The sequence below is a fragment of the Euprymna scolopes genome, chromosome 8 (assembly GCF_053919585.1).
Source record: "Euprymna scolopes isolate OS-2025 chromosome 8, ASM5391958v1, whole genome shotgun sequence".
NCBI classification, from domain to species: domain Eukaryota; kingdom Metazoa; phylum Mollusca; class Cephalopoda; order Sepiida; family Sepiolidae; genus Euprymna; species Euprymna scolopes.
Genome location: NC_136489.1, coordinates 42,994,227 through 43,013,939, shown reverse-complemented (window position 1 = coordinate 43,013,939; position 19,713 = coordinate 42,994,227). Strand labels below are relative to the sequence as shown.

General features: G+C 35.4%; 1 protein-coding gene across 1 annotated transcript in view; it reads right to left on the bottom strand.

Annotated features, from left to right (window-relative positions):
• LOC145283535 (poly [ADP-ribose] polymerase tankyrase-1-like) overlaps window positions 1-18,495 on the bottom strand; it is a 168,095-nt gene extending 149,600 nt beyond the window's left edge. Inside the window, exon 1 of the mRNA XM_080132406.1 lies at window positions 18,222-18,495. Coding sequence (XP_079988532.1) covers window positions 18,222-18,420 — 199 coding nt within the window. The 5' untranslated portion in view covers window positions 18,421-18,495. The remainder of the gene's footprint in view (window positions 1-18,221) is intronic.
• Between the last annotated feature and the right edge of the window lie 1,218 nt (window positions 18,496-19,713).

Below are 19,713 nucleotides of genomic sequence, written 5' to 3'. Positions count from 1 at the left end.
CCACTGTGTGTGTGTGAGTTCCTTCCTCATTAGGTTCCAAAATGGCTGAGCTTATCTTTTGCAAATTTCACACAAAATTAATTTATGTCTGGCAGTGTTCTAAGATATGTTTTGTACAGAAATGCATCCAATAAGTATAAAAAAAATCTGATCTTAAACATAGTCTTTTTTCTATTATAAATAAAAAAAGAATTTTTACAGGGGAATACTTTATGTTACATCGGCTGGTGTATTTTATCTATAATAGAAAAAAGACTATGTTTAAGATCGTCAAGCCCAAATATTAGCTAATATGATATTGTAAACACAGATGGAATTTGATGAACAACATTATTATTATTGTTTTTTTGTATTTTTCTGTTTTTGCGAATTAGTTCACTGGACAAGTTATTCCTCATAATATATGATAATCAATAGAGGATTATTCTATAATAATATATACACAATCTGCACAAATTAAAATATCATGTGTAAGCGTATTGTACGACTGGGTAATACTGGACTGACAGCTGGTCTCTGTAAAAAAGATGTTCTAGAAAACAGAACAAATCATCTGCTACCAAATGGTGAAATCAATTGTGTACTTTGTCTAGGCAAGAAAGAATTCTGCGAGCGGCACCTCCTGAGATGTGGCAATGGTATACCATCTTTAACACACTAGGAGTCATGTATTTTCTGGAGCAGTAGCAAGATCCAAACTAACAACAACAGCACAGAGGTGATGGTGACTAAGTGGTTAATGATACAAACTAACAACGAAATCACCAGGTAATGGAATGGATAAATTGTTAATTGAATTAAATGAATTGAATTAAAAATAATGATTAGATTTAATAAAATTTGACCACATATGAGAAAAGTTTATGATTAGCAATTGTTGAAATTTGGATTTAAAGATGATCGTGTTGTAACCCGCATGGAAGTGGCCCCATGTTAATGTGTTCCATGGATGGGAAGTAACTGTTCATGGAAATTGTGTTTTATGTTTAATCATATGCAGGAAGAAAAAAAGTTTGTCTTAGTTGTGGTAGTAAGACAAGTTTTTGTTGCGAATGTCTTACATGAAGGAACCACAGATTGGATCTCCATCAAAAACCTTCTGTGGAAATAGCGCAGATGTTTTAGAGAACAGAAGAGATTATCTTCCATTAGATTGTGAAGGTGACTGTGTACTCAGTCAAGGCAAGGAAGCTGTGCCAACAGTACTCCATCTTCGGATAAATAATCTCACAGATTGATGCATTTAAGCACATAGTACAAGTGGTTTATTTTTATTTTTTTTATTCTTTTGCTCTTTTTCACCCCAAAGAAGACAGCTTGCTACTTGAAATGTAAGGGGCTACTATTTAGAATTATGTTTAGTAGGGGATTGTGGGAAGTTGAGTGGTGAAATGTCTGTTTACATTACATTTAAACTTCTGCGTGTTAATACAGTCAGGAAAGCTGGAAACAAGGTGGGAATTCCAAAGTCTAGTAGTCTGAGAGGAGAAACTATTAGAGTAGAAGCTTTCCAGCACCTAGGAACCTCAACATTGAAGGGGCGCTATTTTGCTACTTGTTGGGTTGATCAGGAGTATGTACGTCAAGGGGGCTATGAGTTCATCAGAGCAAATTTCATTAAAGTACTTGTAAAACAGGCACAGGGACACAATATTGTGGCGATGGGACAGAGGTTGGAGCTTGGTCAATAGTGAGAGACCTATTAGATTTGAGACTCTTTTTTTGGATCTTGACTAAGAGGAAATAACTAGTGGTGGATGCACCAGGCCAGATGTGACAACAATACTCCATGCATGAGCAAATTATGGTTTTGTAGAAGTATAGGATTCTCCCAAGCGTAAGTAATTTTCTAGAATGGTAGAGGGAGTCCATCTTCTTTGCACCAGCACCTCAATGTATTTGTTCCAATTCATAAGCTTTACAACACTAGTCCAACATAAACAAGTTCTTGATGAGCCGTCCCTTTATGTAATCCAATTTACCAAATTTCAACTACTAACGATTACTATGATATTGTCCTCTTGAATAATGTACACTAGGTTATTCCGTATCAAATCATTGACACCCATATCCATAGATTTGGCTATAATTTGCACTGCAGATAGACAATATAGAAACTAAGAAATCCTGAAAATTTGAGCACATAACTTCAAGCAGTTTCCGATTTAGAGCATTTTTTGTTTTGGCGTTAGTCGAATGATGCAATGCCCAGGTGACAATTATGTGATTTAATTTCTCTGAATATTTTCTGATTGAAAGATAGTATGGTCCTGAAAATTCACTCAGGTAAATTTTTTGACACAAAGAATCCAAAAAATGGTATATTTTCTCCAAAATGAAGTCTTATATAGATATTAAGGGTTTTTGGATTTTTCCTCATGTGCCTAAAAATTGAATAAAAAAACGGGTTTAGTTGGCATAATAATGCATTACTTTTTCTATATATATTTTTTTTAGACACAGTAAATTGTCTCTGGACCAAAAATGGTTAAAAGTTCTTGTTTTGTTCACTCAGTTTCTGTTGAAAGTCGAGTATATTTTTGATGATAATGAAAAGTATTCCCTCCCCCTATTGAATGTGATAATCAATTTAGACATGTGTTAAACTTATATCACACCTTAATTTTGGAATAAATTTTGGAGTAAGCCAGATACTAAAAGTAAACAGGCTCAATTCAATCAAATATCTACAATAAAAGTAGTTTTCACAAAGGCTTTTTCTGTATATTTATCTCACACTTTAAATTGTGTCTTGACCAAAAATGGTTAATAGTTCTTGTTTTGTTCACTCACATTGTTGAAAGTAAAGACTTTTTCAAAAGTCTTGAAACCATTCAAAAACTTTATGTACACTCATTTTCTGCCTTTTTGAATCCTCCCCTTGTTCCCTTTTCTTATACAAAACATGGCAATTTTGTTAAGGGCCGTTTGTTTTAGCTAGGCCCCTCTGAGCGAACAAACTATTTAATACACAAAAACAAACTTGAGAAGTACCTTAATGGGAAGTAACCAGTTTCTATCTGCATGGGGTTAAATCAGGGGAGTGGACATTCATGCCAAATTCCATAAATTTCATCTTCAAACAGGTGTCTATTAAAAAAAGTTGAATATGTAAAAATGAAGATAAAACAGTTGCAGTGAAATGGTATTCAGAAAATAGTGCATTTCACAAATCAGCATTCAACATTTACATGCTGCTGTGTTCTTTATGCCACTCAGATGCAGAAATGGTTCTTTGATACTCTTGGTCAGTTATTGTGTATGTCCTTCCAGTACATGTTGTTGGGGATACAACACAAAGAATTCACGTATCACCAATCTGCGGTCAACTGAATGTCTTGCATGGTCTATGGAGATGCATGAACTTGACAGTTACATTATCTTCCTCTGCATTTATTTCATTCAGGATACCAACCCACCAGAAAGAGTTATAAATACAGATTATTTATTGGATTGGTGTGATATCAGAGATACAAAGAATTGATGGCAAGTTAGTCATGAATATCAATATATAGTTCATCCACTCTGGATAACTTATGGCCAATTTGTGATGTTGGCAATGGTACAAAAAGGTAACTAGCTCTAGTTCCTGGCACTAGAAAACCTTGCTTCAAACGACTTTCTCACCTTCTCCATGGTTTCCTTACTGATCGCAAAGAAATGGATGGTAGACACCTGGCAGATAGCAAGCATAGCTTTATAATCAAAGATTTGATTATTTAGAGGGTATTAGAGTGACCGCTTAACTACATCGCATTTTACTGAACCACCAATTTCATCACAAGGGGATTTTCCATGACTGGTGGCGAAGAAAACCCACTTGCCTTCAATACCAAAGTCCTTCTTATGCAAACATAAATTGATGAAATTCTTGAAGTTTTTATGTTGAGTCTCGCAGTCATCATTTGTTCGCATGTGGTAATAAGATCTGGATTAAGTGAACAGTCAGTGTCCGAGTTTCATACACAAATGCAGTGTCATGGGTGTTGTCATCAAAAATATGACATAATGAAATGTGCTTTAACTGCTGATCAGAATCTTTGTAGTAAATCACTACTGGGTGCAATATTTCTTACTCTAATGACAATTTTGAATTTCGTCTTATATTAAAAATTGAAAGTTTTCTCCAAAGTCTACCAGAACAAAGACCTCATTGGAACAAAGATTCTCTTTCTTTTGATTCAAGTATCTGGCTTGGCATTTTGTTAGATGAGTATCTAGTAAGATTATCAAAAGTGTCAATCAACAGATCTTTATATTCTGCATATGTTAGTGTTGCATAGCCGGTTATGTCCCATTGACTAAAATGAAACTTATCAGGGTTCACATCATACAGCTCTTCATCCAAGAATTTCTGCAATGCTTCTCTACCAGGGCAGTTTTCACAGCGATGCATCATACACTTTTTGTTAGAAGAATCACAAACTAATCTTGAAAACAAATCTTTGTAAGTGACGTTCCACTTCATAGCACCGACAAGAAGTTTTGCATTCTGATGTATGTTACAAACAAACAGAATGTGTATCTGTAGATCCAGCTAAAACACACCACTTTGGATGCATCTCTGCAAATTTGGAAAACCCCACCTTGACATTGGGATACTTCTATTTAAAAGCAACATCAAATTCATGCAAATTACAAATTATCAAGCGTTTTTGTTTGTGAATACCCTTTGCTATACTAACAAAGTCCTTTTTGCCTGGTATTTGGCGGCTGTATTCATCATTATCATACATTTGCATTATCAGGTCAACTGTCTCTGGGGAAAATCGTTTCCCTTTTTTAGAGTTAGGTTTTGACAAAATACCATTTGTCCTTTTCAGTTCTCTGGCAGTTTCCACAACAATGTCTCGACAATTTCTTGCTCCAAGTCTGATAGATTCTCAAGTTCTGGTTATAGTCAAACTTGTGACACTCAAATTGAGTTGAACACCAATGGAGCAAGCCTCATAAGTCATCTAGTTTTCTGAAGGTAAAAAAGAAAATTAGAACCTAGTTGCACTACATTTTGCTTACATGCTTTTTTATAAAAACATGAGTTGGCCTCCTAGTACAAGAAGTTTCTTAATTTGACACATAGTTCCAAAAGTTTCTTAATCAAATTTCTCAAGTACTCTGGAAATGTAGTTTAAGGACATTTTAGATGGTAAACATAATGTAGGTGGGTATATTTAGGGCTTTCTGGTACAAATATACCATTTTCACTTTTTTCAAGGGAGCCAATAAGGTAAAGTAGGATTTGTTTCTTAACCCTCGCAAAACCATGGGTTTTTTTCCAAAGTGCAGTGGACCATGAGGATGGGGGATTGACCCAGAATTTAAAAATGTGTATAAACCCCACAAAACACAAGAAATTGAAACAATTTTATATCCTATGCATTCCTTAACTTTCTTAGATCACATATCAACAAAAATTAGCAGTGCTTTGCATTTTGTTGACGTGCAGTGACTTCAAAAAGTATGGTCAAGTCAAGTTGTGATTTTTTAGAAAAATGTGATTTTCAGGCAAACCGATTTTTTTTTCAAGTTCTGCTACTTTAATTAACATTTTTATATTCTCAGATAGATTCCATGTAGTTTTAAGTATCCCATCACGAAAAGCAATAAAATTTTGTATTTTGATTATTTTAGGACACTTTTATTATTCTGAAAAATTTGATAGGGACATTCCAAGGACATTCCTGGAGAAAAATTATTTTTTTTAATTTATGATTTTTTGACACTTTATGATAGGTTAGCAATATTGCTTTTCAGGAAAATATAAACAAAAGTTTAACAAGTTGGGTCAAAATGATCGCCCATAGTCTTTTGAGGGTTAAAAAGTTTCTCAGGAAGTTTCCTTATCAAAATTGTTGGTTTGAGATAGTACTAGAAGTTTAATATTTTTACCATCCTATTACTGGTTCTTATAAAAAAAAAAGCATACTTTTATCCGGCTTAGTGTTTCCAACCCTCATCAACTAATCTTGAAGATTGCTAGGTCATTGAAATTTTTACCAGAACTTAACTGTTTTAGTATCTGGCTATCTCAAAAATTTATTCCAAAATTAAGGTGTGACATGAGTCTAACACATGTCTAAATTGATTATCACATTCAATAGGAGGAGGGAATATTTTTCATTATCATCAAAAATATACCCGACTTTCAACAGAAACTGTGAGTGAACAAAACAAGAACTTTTAACCATTTTTTGCCCAGAGACAATTTATCATGTCTAAAAAAAATATATGAAAAAAGTAATGCATTATTATGCCAGCTAAACCCGTTTTTTTATTCGATTTTTGGGCACATGTGGAAAAATCCGAAGACCCTTAATATCTCTATAAGACTTCATTTTGGAGAAAATCTTATGCCATTTTTTGGATTCCTTGGGTCAAAAAACTTATCTGAGTGAATTTTCAGGACCATACGATCTTTCAATCAGAAAATATTTAAAAAAAAATGACATCACATAATTGTCATCCAGGTGTCGCATCATGCGACTAACGCCAAAACAAAAAATGCCCTAAACTGCCTGGAGTTATGCGCTCAAATTTTCAGAATTCCTTAGTTCCTATATTGTCTATTTGCAGTGCAAACTACAGCCAGATCTGAGGCTATGGGTTTCAAAATCCCAGATTTCTGAATGATTTGACACGGAATGACCCCACTCATTAACCTTTATCCTTGAATGGCCTCTGAATGGACTCATAAGTGATGACTCCTTTGTAAAAGAAAAAAAAAAACTATACAGCCCTCTGAGGGATTAGTTTCAACAAAAAACTTTAAACTGCATATTTTATCAGATGCAAGCTGAGATTATCAGCATACAGTAGAGTTTTAGTCTTCAGGGGTCAGATGGACAGAGAGAAAAAAAAAAAAAAAAAACAATGGAAAAACTTTATTTTTTTTGTTGTTTCAAATGAACAGAATGAGAGCAATGCATGAAATTAACAAATAATATTAGAATAAACAATCTTTTAGTAAAGAGGAAACACCCATATCATCTTCCATTACTAACCAACAGAGCATTATCACTGTCGACCAAGGAAAACATCTATCAGGCATATGTATGCAGTGTAATGATATATGAAAGTGAAACCTGACCTGTGAAGGTTGAGGACATGTGTTGCATGGGGAGAAATGATATGAGAGTGATATGATGGATGTATAATGAGAGTCTTAAAAAAGGCTTAGATCTTATGACTTCAGAGGAAGATTAAACTTGGGCAGCATAGAAAGATATGTACAGAATAATAGTCTTCAAAGGTATTACTACATTGAAAGAATGAATGAAAGTTCTTGGGTTAATAGATGTAGAACAGTTGAGGTAGCAGGGTCAGTTAGCAGGGGAAGGCTAAGGAAAACATAGGAGAAAGTGATAAGGATGGATTTGAATGAAAAAGGTATAAATAAAAACCTGGCCAGAGATAGGTTAGTTTGGAAATCAAATTCTAAAAGCTATTCAACACATGTCAACATGTAAAAATGGATATAAAGCCAAAAATGACAATGACGATAAAGATTAAATGGAACGTGATCGCCAGGTATGGACACACAAAGATCAACAGTTGATGCAAGCAAGTTATGTATAGAAGGTACAGTGGAAGGTTGAAAAAAGAGGTAAATAATTAAGACAAATCACAAAACAAAAAGTGCATACTAAAATGTGGATCTTTTATAAATTACTAGGGGGGGAGGTACCCGGCGTTGCCCGGGTGTTTGGAGGTGTGTGTGGTTTTGGGTAAATAAAAAGAAAAATCGTTCGTTGTTTAAAAAAAAGACAAAAAAAAACGAAGCCTTGACGCGCAGTTGGAAAATAGTAAAGTGTGAAAAAAAAAAAAAAAAAAAAAAAAAACAGGTGTCCGTTTTTGACGAGTTATTGGCGTGAACTTTGAGTGTGGGACAGTGTTTTATTTAACGCGAGTCTGTTTTTTTATATGAAAAAGCTTAATGCACATGCGGCGATGGTAAGCGATAGCTATTCAGCAGTTAACATTTTCTGCGGGACAGTTTTTAATGAGGTCAATAAACCAGTTTGTTTGTTTTTAACTAACTTTGGAAAAAAACAGCTCCCTGTTTATTAGGGGGAGTGTCTTGTCTCGAAATGAAAGCAACCATCTGATATGACGAAGCCGACATTGACCAAACGTTACATAGCTTTCTAGAGACCACTGGCCGTGGGCCAATATTTCGAATTGAGTTTCGCTTTTTTTTTTATACCGAAAAATGAATGCAACACGTGCAGATCCGAAAATGTCGAATAATTAGCGTTTCAAAATCGGGCAAATTAAATAGAGGCGACCAGCATTGTTAAGTCATAGATATTATCATTTAGACGTGATATAAAAAGTTTTAAAAACGAGCGACGGCCTCGAGAATCCGCCGGAAAAAAGCCTTTTGAAGACATACACATACACACATACATTTTCGCTTTTATATATATATTAGGTACTTATTCCGATTCTGAACAAAATTTCAGCATCTTGAGGTTAAATGATTGTTAAATATGCCACACTTTCAACAATTTCCATGGTTACAGCGGCACAATGCTGTTAAGACTTGCTACTCCAGCATCTAACTCCAAATCAAGCCAGTCTCTGAAAAATCAGGCTTTTTTTTATATTTAAACTGGAAGCATCTCATTTGCATATGAGATGACAAGATCGCCAACATATAAAGAGTAGTCATGTTTTTTTTTCTTCATTCTTTTGTTTACAATGGACACTACCAAATTTTTCAGGAAAGAGATTAGTCACATGTTTGCATGTTTTCCTAATCTATATATATAAAAGCAAAAATGTATGCTTGTATGTATGTATGTGTGTTCACTAAAAAGTTTCGACAGAACAAAAATTGACAAACTTGGTATCATATTGAAGCTCCATCCTTCGCCCGAAAAATATCGAAAAATTTGCCAAAAACATTAATTTTTTCACCCTGAAATCAACAATTTTCTACAGGGAGGAGGTGGGGGGGGGGTCAACAAAAACCGTCCTCTCATGACGATAACCGGTTCTACACATGCGTCAGATGACGTCATGCCCTGATTTAGTTTAAATAGTTGAAGAACTGACTAAATTTCATGTACGTCGTGTTAGCTCAGTTGGTTAGAGCGTTGGTTCATTATCTAAACATTTTGGGTTCCAAACCCTTTTTTTAAATTTAAATATTGAAGCAGGGTTATTTAAGCCATTTTTCACATAACGTTCGTTTTTCTGTTTTTTTTTTTTTTTTTACTTCGCTTATTCTTAGTTTTTCATTAACACCCCCGACCGACCACACACACCCAAAAACACCCGGGTACCCACCAATTTTTTTAATTTTAATATCGAAACAGGCTTATTTAAGCCATTTTTCACGTTTTTTTTTTCAGAAGTTTTAACATTCTTTTTTTCTGTTTTCTTTTTTCGATTTTTACATTTAACATCGTTCGTTTGCCTTACGTTAGTTTTTTTTGTGTTTTATTCTTATGTTTTGATTATCCGCCCCCCCCCCCCCGGCGTTCGTTTTTCTGTTTTCTTTTTTGTTTTTTTTACTTCGCTTATTCTTAAGTTTTCATTAACACCCCACCCCCGCCCGGCCACACACACCTCCAAACACTCGGGCAACGCCGTGTACCCCCCCACTAGTACTTTCATAAATCAGAGTCCATTTTTTGTAGTTGTAGGCTGTTTTTGAACCCAGTCAACGACGGGTACTTTTGCTAGTCTATAAATATAAAAGCGAAAATGCATGTATGTATGTATGTGTGTTCGCTTTTTCTGTGTCAACAAAAGGCTTTTTTCAGAGAAGCGGTCGCTCGCTTCACAACTTTTTAAAACTTTTTATATCACATATAAATCGTAATATCTCACAGTTAACAACGAAGCTCGCCTGTCTATTTAATTTGCTCAATTTCGGGAAGATAAATATTCAATATTTGTCGCTCGGCGCATGTGGGTTAGTCTTTTTCCTATAACATCTTGGGGGAAAAAAAAAAAGCTTTCAGCAGTAAATGAAGGTATTATCCCGCAGTCAAACTTGACCTCATTAACTCATTAAAACGGGCACCTGCCAAATTGAAGTAATTAAATAAATTCAAACGTGTTTCCGTTAGCATCTCGCGGTGGGGCAATGGTTAACGTCGCACATTTTTTTTTTTTCACACTTTAATTTACAACTTTTCCTCAAGGGTTCGGGTTCAATCCTCATACTTACTTTTTTTTTTTTAACCCCCCACATACCTCCAAACACCCGGGCAACGCTGAGTACCGCTTGGTAGTCTATAAATATAAAAGCGAAAATGTATGTACGTATGTGTGTTTGCTTTTTCTGTGTGTCTACAAAAGGCTTTTTTCAGAGAAGCGGTCGGTCGGTTCACAACTTTTTAAAACTTTTTATATCACATATAAATCGTAATATCTCACAGTTAACAACGAAGCTCGCCTGTCTATTTAATTTGCTCGATTTCGGGAAGATAATTATTCAACATTTGTCGCTCGGCGCATGTGGGTTAGTCTTTTTCTTATAACATCTTGGGGGGAGGGGGAAGCGTTCAGCAGTAAATACTATCCCGCAGTCAAACTTGGCCTCATTAACTCATTAAAACGAGCACCTGCCAAATCGAAGTAATTAAATAAATTCAAACGTGTTTCCGTTAGCATCTTGCGGTGGGGCAATGGTTAACGTCGCACTTTTTTTTTTTTTTTCACACTTTAATTTACAACTTTGCCTCAAGGGTTCGGGTTCGATCCTCATACTTACATTTTTTTTTTTAACCCCACTCCTGGAGTTTCCACACACACACCTCCAAACACCCGGGCAATGCCGGGTACCCCTCGCTAGTCTATATATATAAAAGCGAAAACGTGTGTATGTATGTATGTGTGCATGTGTATTTGTATATCTCGCAAAAACTTTCGATACGGGTCACAGATTTTCGCCAGATAGGTATCATTTTAAACAGATTTTTGCCAGATAGGTATCATTTTAAAGTTCCAACCTCCACCTGACAAATATCGAAAAATTGGCCAAAAACATTATTTCCTTCACTCTAAAATCATCAGTTTTGTATGGGGAGGGGTACCAAAAAAAATCGTTTCTTCATTTTCTATGCTCCTGCGACAATGACGTCATGTTTGACCTAGAAAACGTTCACGTTAGTTTCCACCACCTGCAAATGTTTTTAAAGGTTTAATTTTATCTGTTATTAAGTGTATGTCTCTTTGGCGTAGGGGTAACGTGTCGGGCATTTTTTTTTTCCGCCTTAGCCTTGATGCTTCGAGTTCGAGCCTGTCTTTCTACCTAAACTTTTTTTTCCTCTTTTACATTTTTTTTTTACGTGTGTTCGCTGTTTTGCTTTGTATTGGTTTTTCCCATTTTTCTTAGCATTGTGTTTTTTTTTATAATATTAAAACAGTGTCACCCTCTCCTACATACACACCCCCAAACACCCAAGCAACGCCGCCCACAGTCAAAGTTGACCTCATTAAGTCATTAAAACGTGCACCTGCCAATTCTAAATAGTTAAATAAATTCAAACGTGTTTCCTTTAGTATTTCGCGGTGACCCAATGGTTAACGTCGCATGTTTTTTTTCACACTTTGATTTCCAACTTCGCCTCAAGGGTTCGGGTTCGATCCTTATACTTACCTACCAAAACTTTTTATTTTATTTTAAACCCCCCCCCCCCCGACACAAACACCCGGGTGTTTTGATTTACCCAACACCACACACACCTCCAAACACCCGGGCAACGCCGGGTTCCCCCCGCTAGTCTATAATATAAATCTCACCTGTCTGTTTAAATGCATGTATATATGTATGTCTGCCTAAAACTTTCGACAGAGGCGATGGATTTCCACAAGATTGGTATCATTTTGAAGTTCGATCCATCGGACAACAAATATCGAAAAATTTTGACAAAAATATTAATTCCTTCATCCTCAACTGGGAACTTTACTGTGTAGGGGTTGCTTTTTTTGCCGATATTTTCGAAAGTCATCTCCTCCTTTCGATTGTCTAGCCTTAATTTAAACCTATGTTATTTCTGGTTTAGTGATGGGCGCAACAGCAAAAACGTCACTTTTTTTCACATTCTTTTCCTCCTTTGCAGTTTGAGTTCAAGCCTGCCTGCCCACTACCACTTTTTTTTTTTGCTCAACATACATTTCCAAACACCCGGGCACCCAGGCTAGTATTTTAAATAAATATAAAAAGAAATACTACAAAGTTGGAATTTTGTAATCAGCATTACCCTGGATGTATAACATGTAAAGTTTAGAAAAAATATTTATTTTTATGAATAAAAAAAATAATTAATTGAAAATCTGTATTTTATTTACCTCCTGAGATTAAATGATCAAGTGTTAATTATTCTACATTTGCCCTGATGGATTGTTAACTATGCCACACTTCCAACTAACAATTTACGTGTTGTCTTAAGTAGTTAAAACTTGCTACTCCAATGACCAACTCCAAACCAAGCCAGTCTCTGAAAAATCAGGCTTTTTTTTATATTTAAACTGAAAGCACCTCATTTGCATATGAGGTGACAAGAGTAGTAGGGAGATATTGACATGATTAGCCAATCAGTAATCAGTTGTCAGCAGAAAATAGATTTCAATGAATGACCAGGAAAAAAGAAAGATTTTGTACTAAAGTCGAAAATGAATTACAGCATACTGTGTGAACGCATTAGTTCTCCTGAAGGAATCACCATTTTTCTTTCAAGAAGAAAAAAAAAACGCAAAAATTATAAATCTATGTCCAGAATGGCCAAAAGAAAAACTGTAGAAGACAAGTACACATACAGATGGAGCAATACTTAAAATGCAAAGAATGGTTATCCATAAGAACAGACACAAATCACCTAACTTTCTTTAAAAAAAAATGTTTTATATAATTAAACGTATGGTAACTATTTTTTTTTTGTTGTTTTACATTTTTAAAGGAATTTTTCCCCCAATTTTGTTATTTTTTCCTGTTTGATTACAATGCAACATTTTGAATTTATCATCTCTGGCAATCTTCATATCAATGGTGTCTACTTCCATAACTTGGAAGATGTAGACACCACATTGCTAAAACTTGGGTTATATTGTTTGTCTTTTTATATAATTTGAATTTGTTTTCTGTTCTTTTAAAAATCTATTGATAACAGCGCTTAATTTCAGACAAAGTGTTCTATTTAGCTTGCACCGGCTATAATAACATCATATGATCTAAATTTTCGGAAGCAGAAATTTGATACTGCTCAAATACACCAGGACCAAGAGGATTTTTGAAGAGAAAAAAAATAAATAAGACCCTGTCTATTCAGTCTTCTGCTAACATTCATATCTATGATGACTTTAAATGTTCATAATATAGAATAGCTAGTCTATTCCACCAAGACTTATGATGAAGGAAGATTTTGTCATGACTTTTCCATTGCTCAAGAGCCGACTCAGATTGTTGACAAACCCACTTACATATTTGATGTTATTGAACATTTTTGCAACCCTTCTTTATCATTTTTTGGCAATTTGCCATGAAAAGTATACACCTGCTCTGAGATCTTCCAATCACTTAGTTGTCTCCATAAATCTAAGTTCAAGGAGTCTTCTGAAATTCCTCTGCATTCTGATTTTTCAGAACGAATGTGTCCTTTTTTGCCTCCAATGTACCATCTCGTCTCAACAAAAAGACAAAAAGTGTTCTTGCTCCCTGAAACAGCCTGTAATGGAAGATTGTGATGATGCATACCAATACACTAACAGTAGAAACACTAGGTACAGTTAAAACAAAACAGATAAATGACAAGGAAATATTGTAATCAGCGGAAGAATGGATGCCATACGGAGTACAGCACCAATATAAACGGCTAAAATGTAAAAAAAGAAAGAAAAAAGTACTGCTGCACAGAAACCAACTTATAAGATGACTCCTACTAATCAGAAATCACCTGAAATAAAAAAGAGAAAGCAAAGCCTGGAAAGGTGAACCTTTTAGAACTGCAAAACACCAAAGTCATACCTCAGCCAACAGGCAATTAGTCTAGACGAGGGGTCTCCAAAATTTTCGAATGGGAGTGGGGGTCATATTGTTGCTTTTTAGAGCTACGTAGGCCAAAATAAAAAACATGCATAAATAGCAATTGAGACACAAACACTAATCAATGATTTGCTACTTTCTATCTATGGATGCCCAGAAGATATTGCTTTTTCTATTTCAGTTTGCTTGTAGTTGTAAAACGTTTTAAAAGTCATTTTGTGTCGATTATTGCCTTATTTAGAATTTTCTCCAGTAAACTCATCTTTTACCAGTACCTTTCGTTTATTTGCTTTTTGATTGCAAGTACAGAATACCTTTTTTTTCTTTCAACGTACTATGCTTCACCATACTGACTCTACTAGCATACAGAAGTTCAAGTGTAATGTAAGCAAACATCTTGCTGCTCAACTTCCAACATAGTATCCCTGCAACTTATGTCCCTAATAGTAGCCCTCTACATCAAAGTGGCATTGTACCTTGTTTGGACTGTTAATGCAATTAAAAATGCTTCAAATTCGATTAAAACTAAAAACCACAGATTTGGGCGATTCTTTAGTGCTTTACAATTTCTTTTTTTTCTTTTTTTCTTTGTGGTTGTTGCAGCAATTTGTCACTTAACGTGCAGAACAGAAAATGGAGTTGCATGAAAAGTAACTTCTCTCTGAAATAAAAATTCTTAATTTACACATTTCAGCCATTTATTTTTTCAGATTCTAACTTTTGGAGATTCGTTTCACTTTCCTAACTTTTTCATTCTTAATTGATTGTATTTGTAGCAGTAGTTGTAGCATTAATAATATACTTATTAGTAGTATTTTTTTATGCCAGGCCTCCATCTAGAAGAATTTCTCAATCGCTGAAATATACCAGAAACAATGTTTTAAGGATTGATTAACATGCTTTTCATGCTATTTTTTTTCCATTTCTTTTTAGTCACGGGCATCATTTCTGGACTTAATGATCAAACAACTCAGTCTAGAAGGATTACTGCATTAAATTACACCAGAATCAATGGTTTTACTGCATTAAATTACACCAGAATCAATGGTTTTAGGAGTGATTGTAATATTCCTATGCTTACATTTTTTTTAAATTAGAGGGGAGGTATGCACAATTTCGGGGAGGGGGGGATATGCACATTTTTTGATACAGAGTTAACACCTGTTTTTTTTATTATTATTATTACATAGTTATTTTTTAGTCGTAATTATAGTTTCATTTGTTTTGGAGATGTAGGCATAGACCGATTCATACCATCAAAAAAATTCCAACAAAAACCTAACAGCCAGCCATGGTTCTCCCCAGAATGTGCTGCTGCATTGCACACAGAAATCACTTTTTTCATAGCTACCAACATAATAGATGCACTGAGACTAAAGCTGCCTTCAGGACTGCCAGCAACCACTGTAAAAGAGTAATAAAAAATGCAAGAGAGCTATATGCTCAGTCCGTTAAATCCAAAGTAGTTGTGCAGCGGCTTGGTTCCCACCAGATTTGGCAAATAGCAAAAAGGATCCTGAACAGAAGTGTGCGTTCTATCCCAACCATCATCAATGGACTTGAGGTCATCTCGTCAACATCAGACAAGGCCAAACTATTTGCCAAGAACTTTGCAGCTAATTCTACCCTATGCGACGAAGGCCATCAACTCCCCGTATTTCCTCCTATAACGGACAACACGCTCTGCAACATACAAATATCTGTGCGTGATGTCGCCAAGCTAATCAAGAACCTTGATTCCAGTAAAGCAACTGGCCCTGACGGTATTCCAATCATTGTGCTGAAAAAGATTCAACTAGAACTTGCCCCCATACTTACAAAATTCTTTAAGCGTTGCCTTAAAGAGAAGTGCTTCCCAACACCCTGGAAAACCTCATCAGTATGCCCTGTATTTAAAAACTCAGGTGATAAGTCCTCTCCCTCTCAGTACAGACCAATAAGTCTCCTGTGTGTCATGAGTAAGCTGCTGGAATCCATATCAAATAGAGAAGTAGTCAACCACCTAAGCAGAAACAACCTTCTTAGTGACATACAATATGGTTTCCACTCTTCAAGATCTACCACAGATGTGCTGACGGTTATATCTCACAGGATTAGAGAATCTCTTGACAAAGGCTTCTTTCTAGGGCAATTGCTCTTGACAGATCAAAAGCCTTCGACAAGGTATGGCATAAGGGTCTACTTCACAAGATTTCCAGCTACAGTATAACTGGAAATGTTTTCTCGATCATTAAATCATTTCTCTCCGATAGGCTCATAAGAGTAGTAGTTGATGGGCAGAAATCAGAGGCTATCAATATTAATGCTGGAGTTCCTCAGGGGTCCATCCTAGGCCCAACTCTCTTCCTGATATACATCAATGATCTCCCTAAACACATACTTAAATCATTCGTTGACATCTATGCTGATGACACGACCATCTACGGCAACACATCAAAGGCTGTAAATGACAAAGTTCTCTCTAATTCTCTCTCCTCTGATCTTGAGCACATGGTACAGTGGGGGAGGAGGTGGCTGGTTACTTTTAAGGCATCTAAAACCAAGCTCCTATCTTTACATCATCAACGCTCTGATCCCCATCCGGCATCAATTGATATGGGTGGCTCTAGGGGAAGCTCTATGTTTTGATAAGCTTCTTGGCTTGGCCTTTACTCCTGACCTGAAATGGAATATGTACATCAAGTCAGTTTCCAAGATCGCTGGAAAAAATGGTAGGATTCTTATATCGCTCCAGAAGATATCTCACCCCTGATGCGATTCTCTATCTGTATAAAAGCCAAGTACGTCCAAGGATGGAGTACTGCTGCCACATCTAGACAGGAGCTGCTAAAAACAGCCTATCCTGCCTTGACAGAGTACAAAATAGGCTTCGTGGCTTAGTGGGTGATGCCCTTTTCTCTTCCCTGCAACCTCTCTCCCACAGGAGAGACGTTGTGAGCCTGTCTTTGCTTTATCCTTACTACCATGGCAGGTGCTCGTCTGAACTCCAATCTCTGGTCCCCCCTCGCCAATCTTTCACGAAAAACGCGAACCGCCTCCTTAAGACACTTTACCAGATCTCCAAAACTAACGTACTGTACACACAATAACCCTTATCCCCGAGTGGCTTCTGGGCCTTGATAAGTGGTGACTACCTTATAAAAAAAAAAAAAGATGGAGTGTGTTTTTTGTTTTGTTTTTTCAACGAATTTGTTCTAGCTTTGTGCTATCTTTCTATCGGGCAACACTAATATACGGATCCTGCTAGTTTAAAAATAAAACTACTTGATCAATTTACGTAATTTTTGGAATATGATATTTTCGTTTCGTCAAGAATACGTACATCATACAGAATTTTCCTTATTTTTGCTTTTGTAAAATCGGAATAGGGTGGATTCTGGAGTCGAACTATTATTTTATTTTATTTAATAAGTAAAGTTAATGAATAAATTAGATTGTAATGTCTTACGACAAACAAGTTTTACATTTAAACAAATAAATAAAAATGAGACGAAACGTTTATATTTTAAGATCTAAATTAATATTACATATTTTATTATTATTATTATTACCACCACCATCATCAATCAGGGATCGAAACCGAGACAGACGGATTGAAACTCTGGAGTTGTAACCGTCATCGTCACTTTTTATTTATTTATTTAGCCAAGCAAACCCAATCGTAACAAGTTTGAAAAATAAACTTAAATTGTATACATTACATTTAAACATTTTAAGAATTGTAAAAAAATATATTGAAGATAAGAACAATTATATTCGTGTTTAACTTGATTGTCAATAAAAAAAGATACAAAAGAAAAAATCAAAGATGTTAAAATTTGTATAAACATAAAAATAATAAAACAGGAAACGGTATTATTTTAAGATATAAACAGTGGCTCTAAAATGGGGGCGCTATTTAGAATATAGGTAGAATGAAAAATTAGTCACCCATTTTAGGGACACTTTCGGTATTCGATAATTTTGAAGCAGAAAATGTTCTACAAAAATACATGGAAGAAGATTCATGAAAAGAGATTACGTCATGAAAAAAGTAAAACTGATTTTAGTTAAACTATAAAAATGGTTACGAAGATGTAAAGAAATAAATTATTTAAGAAGGAATCGATTCAAGAGAAAAAAATTTTTAAATCTTCGGTTTGCAGTTTTTTTTTTTTTTTTGTTATTGTTATTTTTTTTTTTTTTAAGTAACAACGGTTTGATTCCGACGATGGCTTCTTCTTACCTGCTGCGAAATGAAGCGGCGACGATTTCCTCCCGGACGTGTCTTTAGCGTTAACATTATGTGCGTTGACCAGCTTCTTGACCTTAACTAAGTCGCCATTTCGGCAAGCTTCGAATAATTCCCGGCCTGGATCGGTAGTAACTGCGGAAGACGAAGAAGCTAAATTGGTCGGAAGCTGTGGACGACGATTAGACGCCATCTTGGCCTCTCTGACTTCCACTCCTCCCCCTCTCTGTATCTAACTTCCACCTCCCACTTTCACACGCCTCCTCCCTCTCCGTCTCTTTCTTACTCAACTGTGTTAATCTGAAACAGACTCACCCCTCCTCCTCACTATCTCCCCACTCTCTCCTCCTCTCTCTCGTTTTCTTCCCCACTCTCTACCTTTCGCCTTATATCTATTTCTTACTGTATCTATATGCTTATTACTCTATCTACCTTCTTTTTCTCCTTCTCTCTTTTTTTCTAGATCAACTTAATTTCTCTATTTGTCTTTTTCATCGACATTTTTTGCTTAATAGGCCTTTTGGCCTAGGAACAAAGTGTAGTATCTGGAGTGAATGTGGTATTGTGGTGACTGAGATGATTCTAGTTATGAGTAGGATAGATAATTTTAAGTATTTGTGACCAAGGAAGACCAACGATACCCATTATCCCCACACTTTTGATTGGCCTTGTGCCTAATTTGTAATATTTTGTGAAAATAAATATTGCAAAGAGAGTGCAGTAACTGCAGTATCTGTTTGATCAGTGAAAATAAATTCTTCTAGACTGAGGCATTTTTTCGTTTTGTTCCAATCCAGAGTTCGTTTCTGGTGAAGGAGCTGGATGTTCCCTACATTAAAAACCAACTGTCAGTGCCTACTGCCTCACTAGGGGAGACAAGTTCAAGGGAAATCCTAAAACTATAGCAGTGTATTAAAAATCATTATAATTAATGATATTGCTGACGAATGAACTTTTTTTCAGCTATATCAATTAGGTGAATTTTTGTCAAATACGCGGATTTTATGCAATAGTAAGTCATTTTGCGGACCTGTACAAGAATGCCCCCCCCTAAAAATGCGTGTTCACAGTTTTCTTTTCTTTTTTTTTTTCTTTTTTTTTAGATTTTTCTGACGATTATCAATAGATTACAGATTTACGTATCGTATTAGCAGAAAAAAAAAATTGAAAAAAAAATCAATGAAGGAAAAATCTTTCATGACTGAGGCAATTTTTATTTTTGTTCCTATCCAAAGTGCCCCTTAAAAACTGACCTTGTGTCTAACTCTGCCCTCGTGGGGAGGCAAGTAAATAGGAATAATATAACCTTTACTTTTCTTTAAGCATCTTTTAAAAACTTTTTTGTTGTTTTCTTGTTGTAAATTAAACGATACTTTTTTAAGGGTACCGTTAATATCACTGTCATTATAACAATCGTAATATATTTCTTCTTATCCTCTCCTCTTCAGCTTATTTCACTACTTTTTTTTTTTTTACCCATTCATAG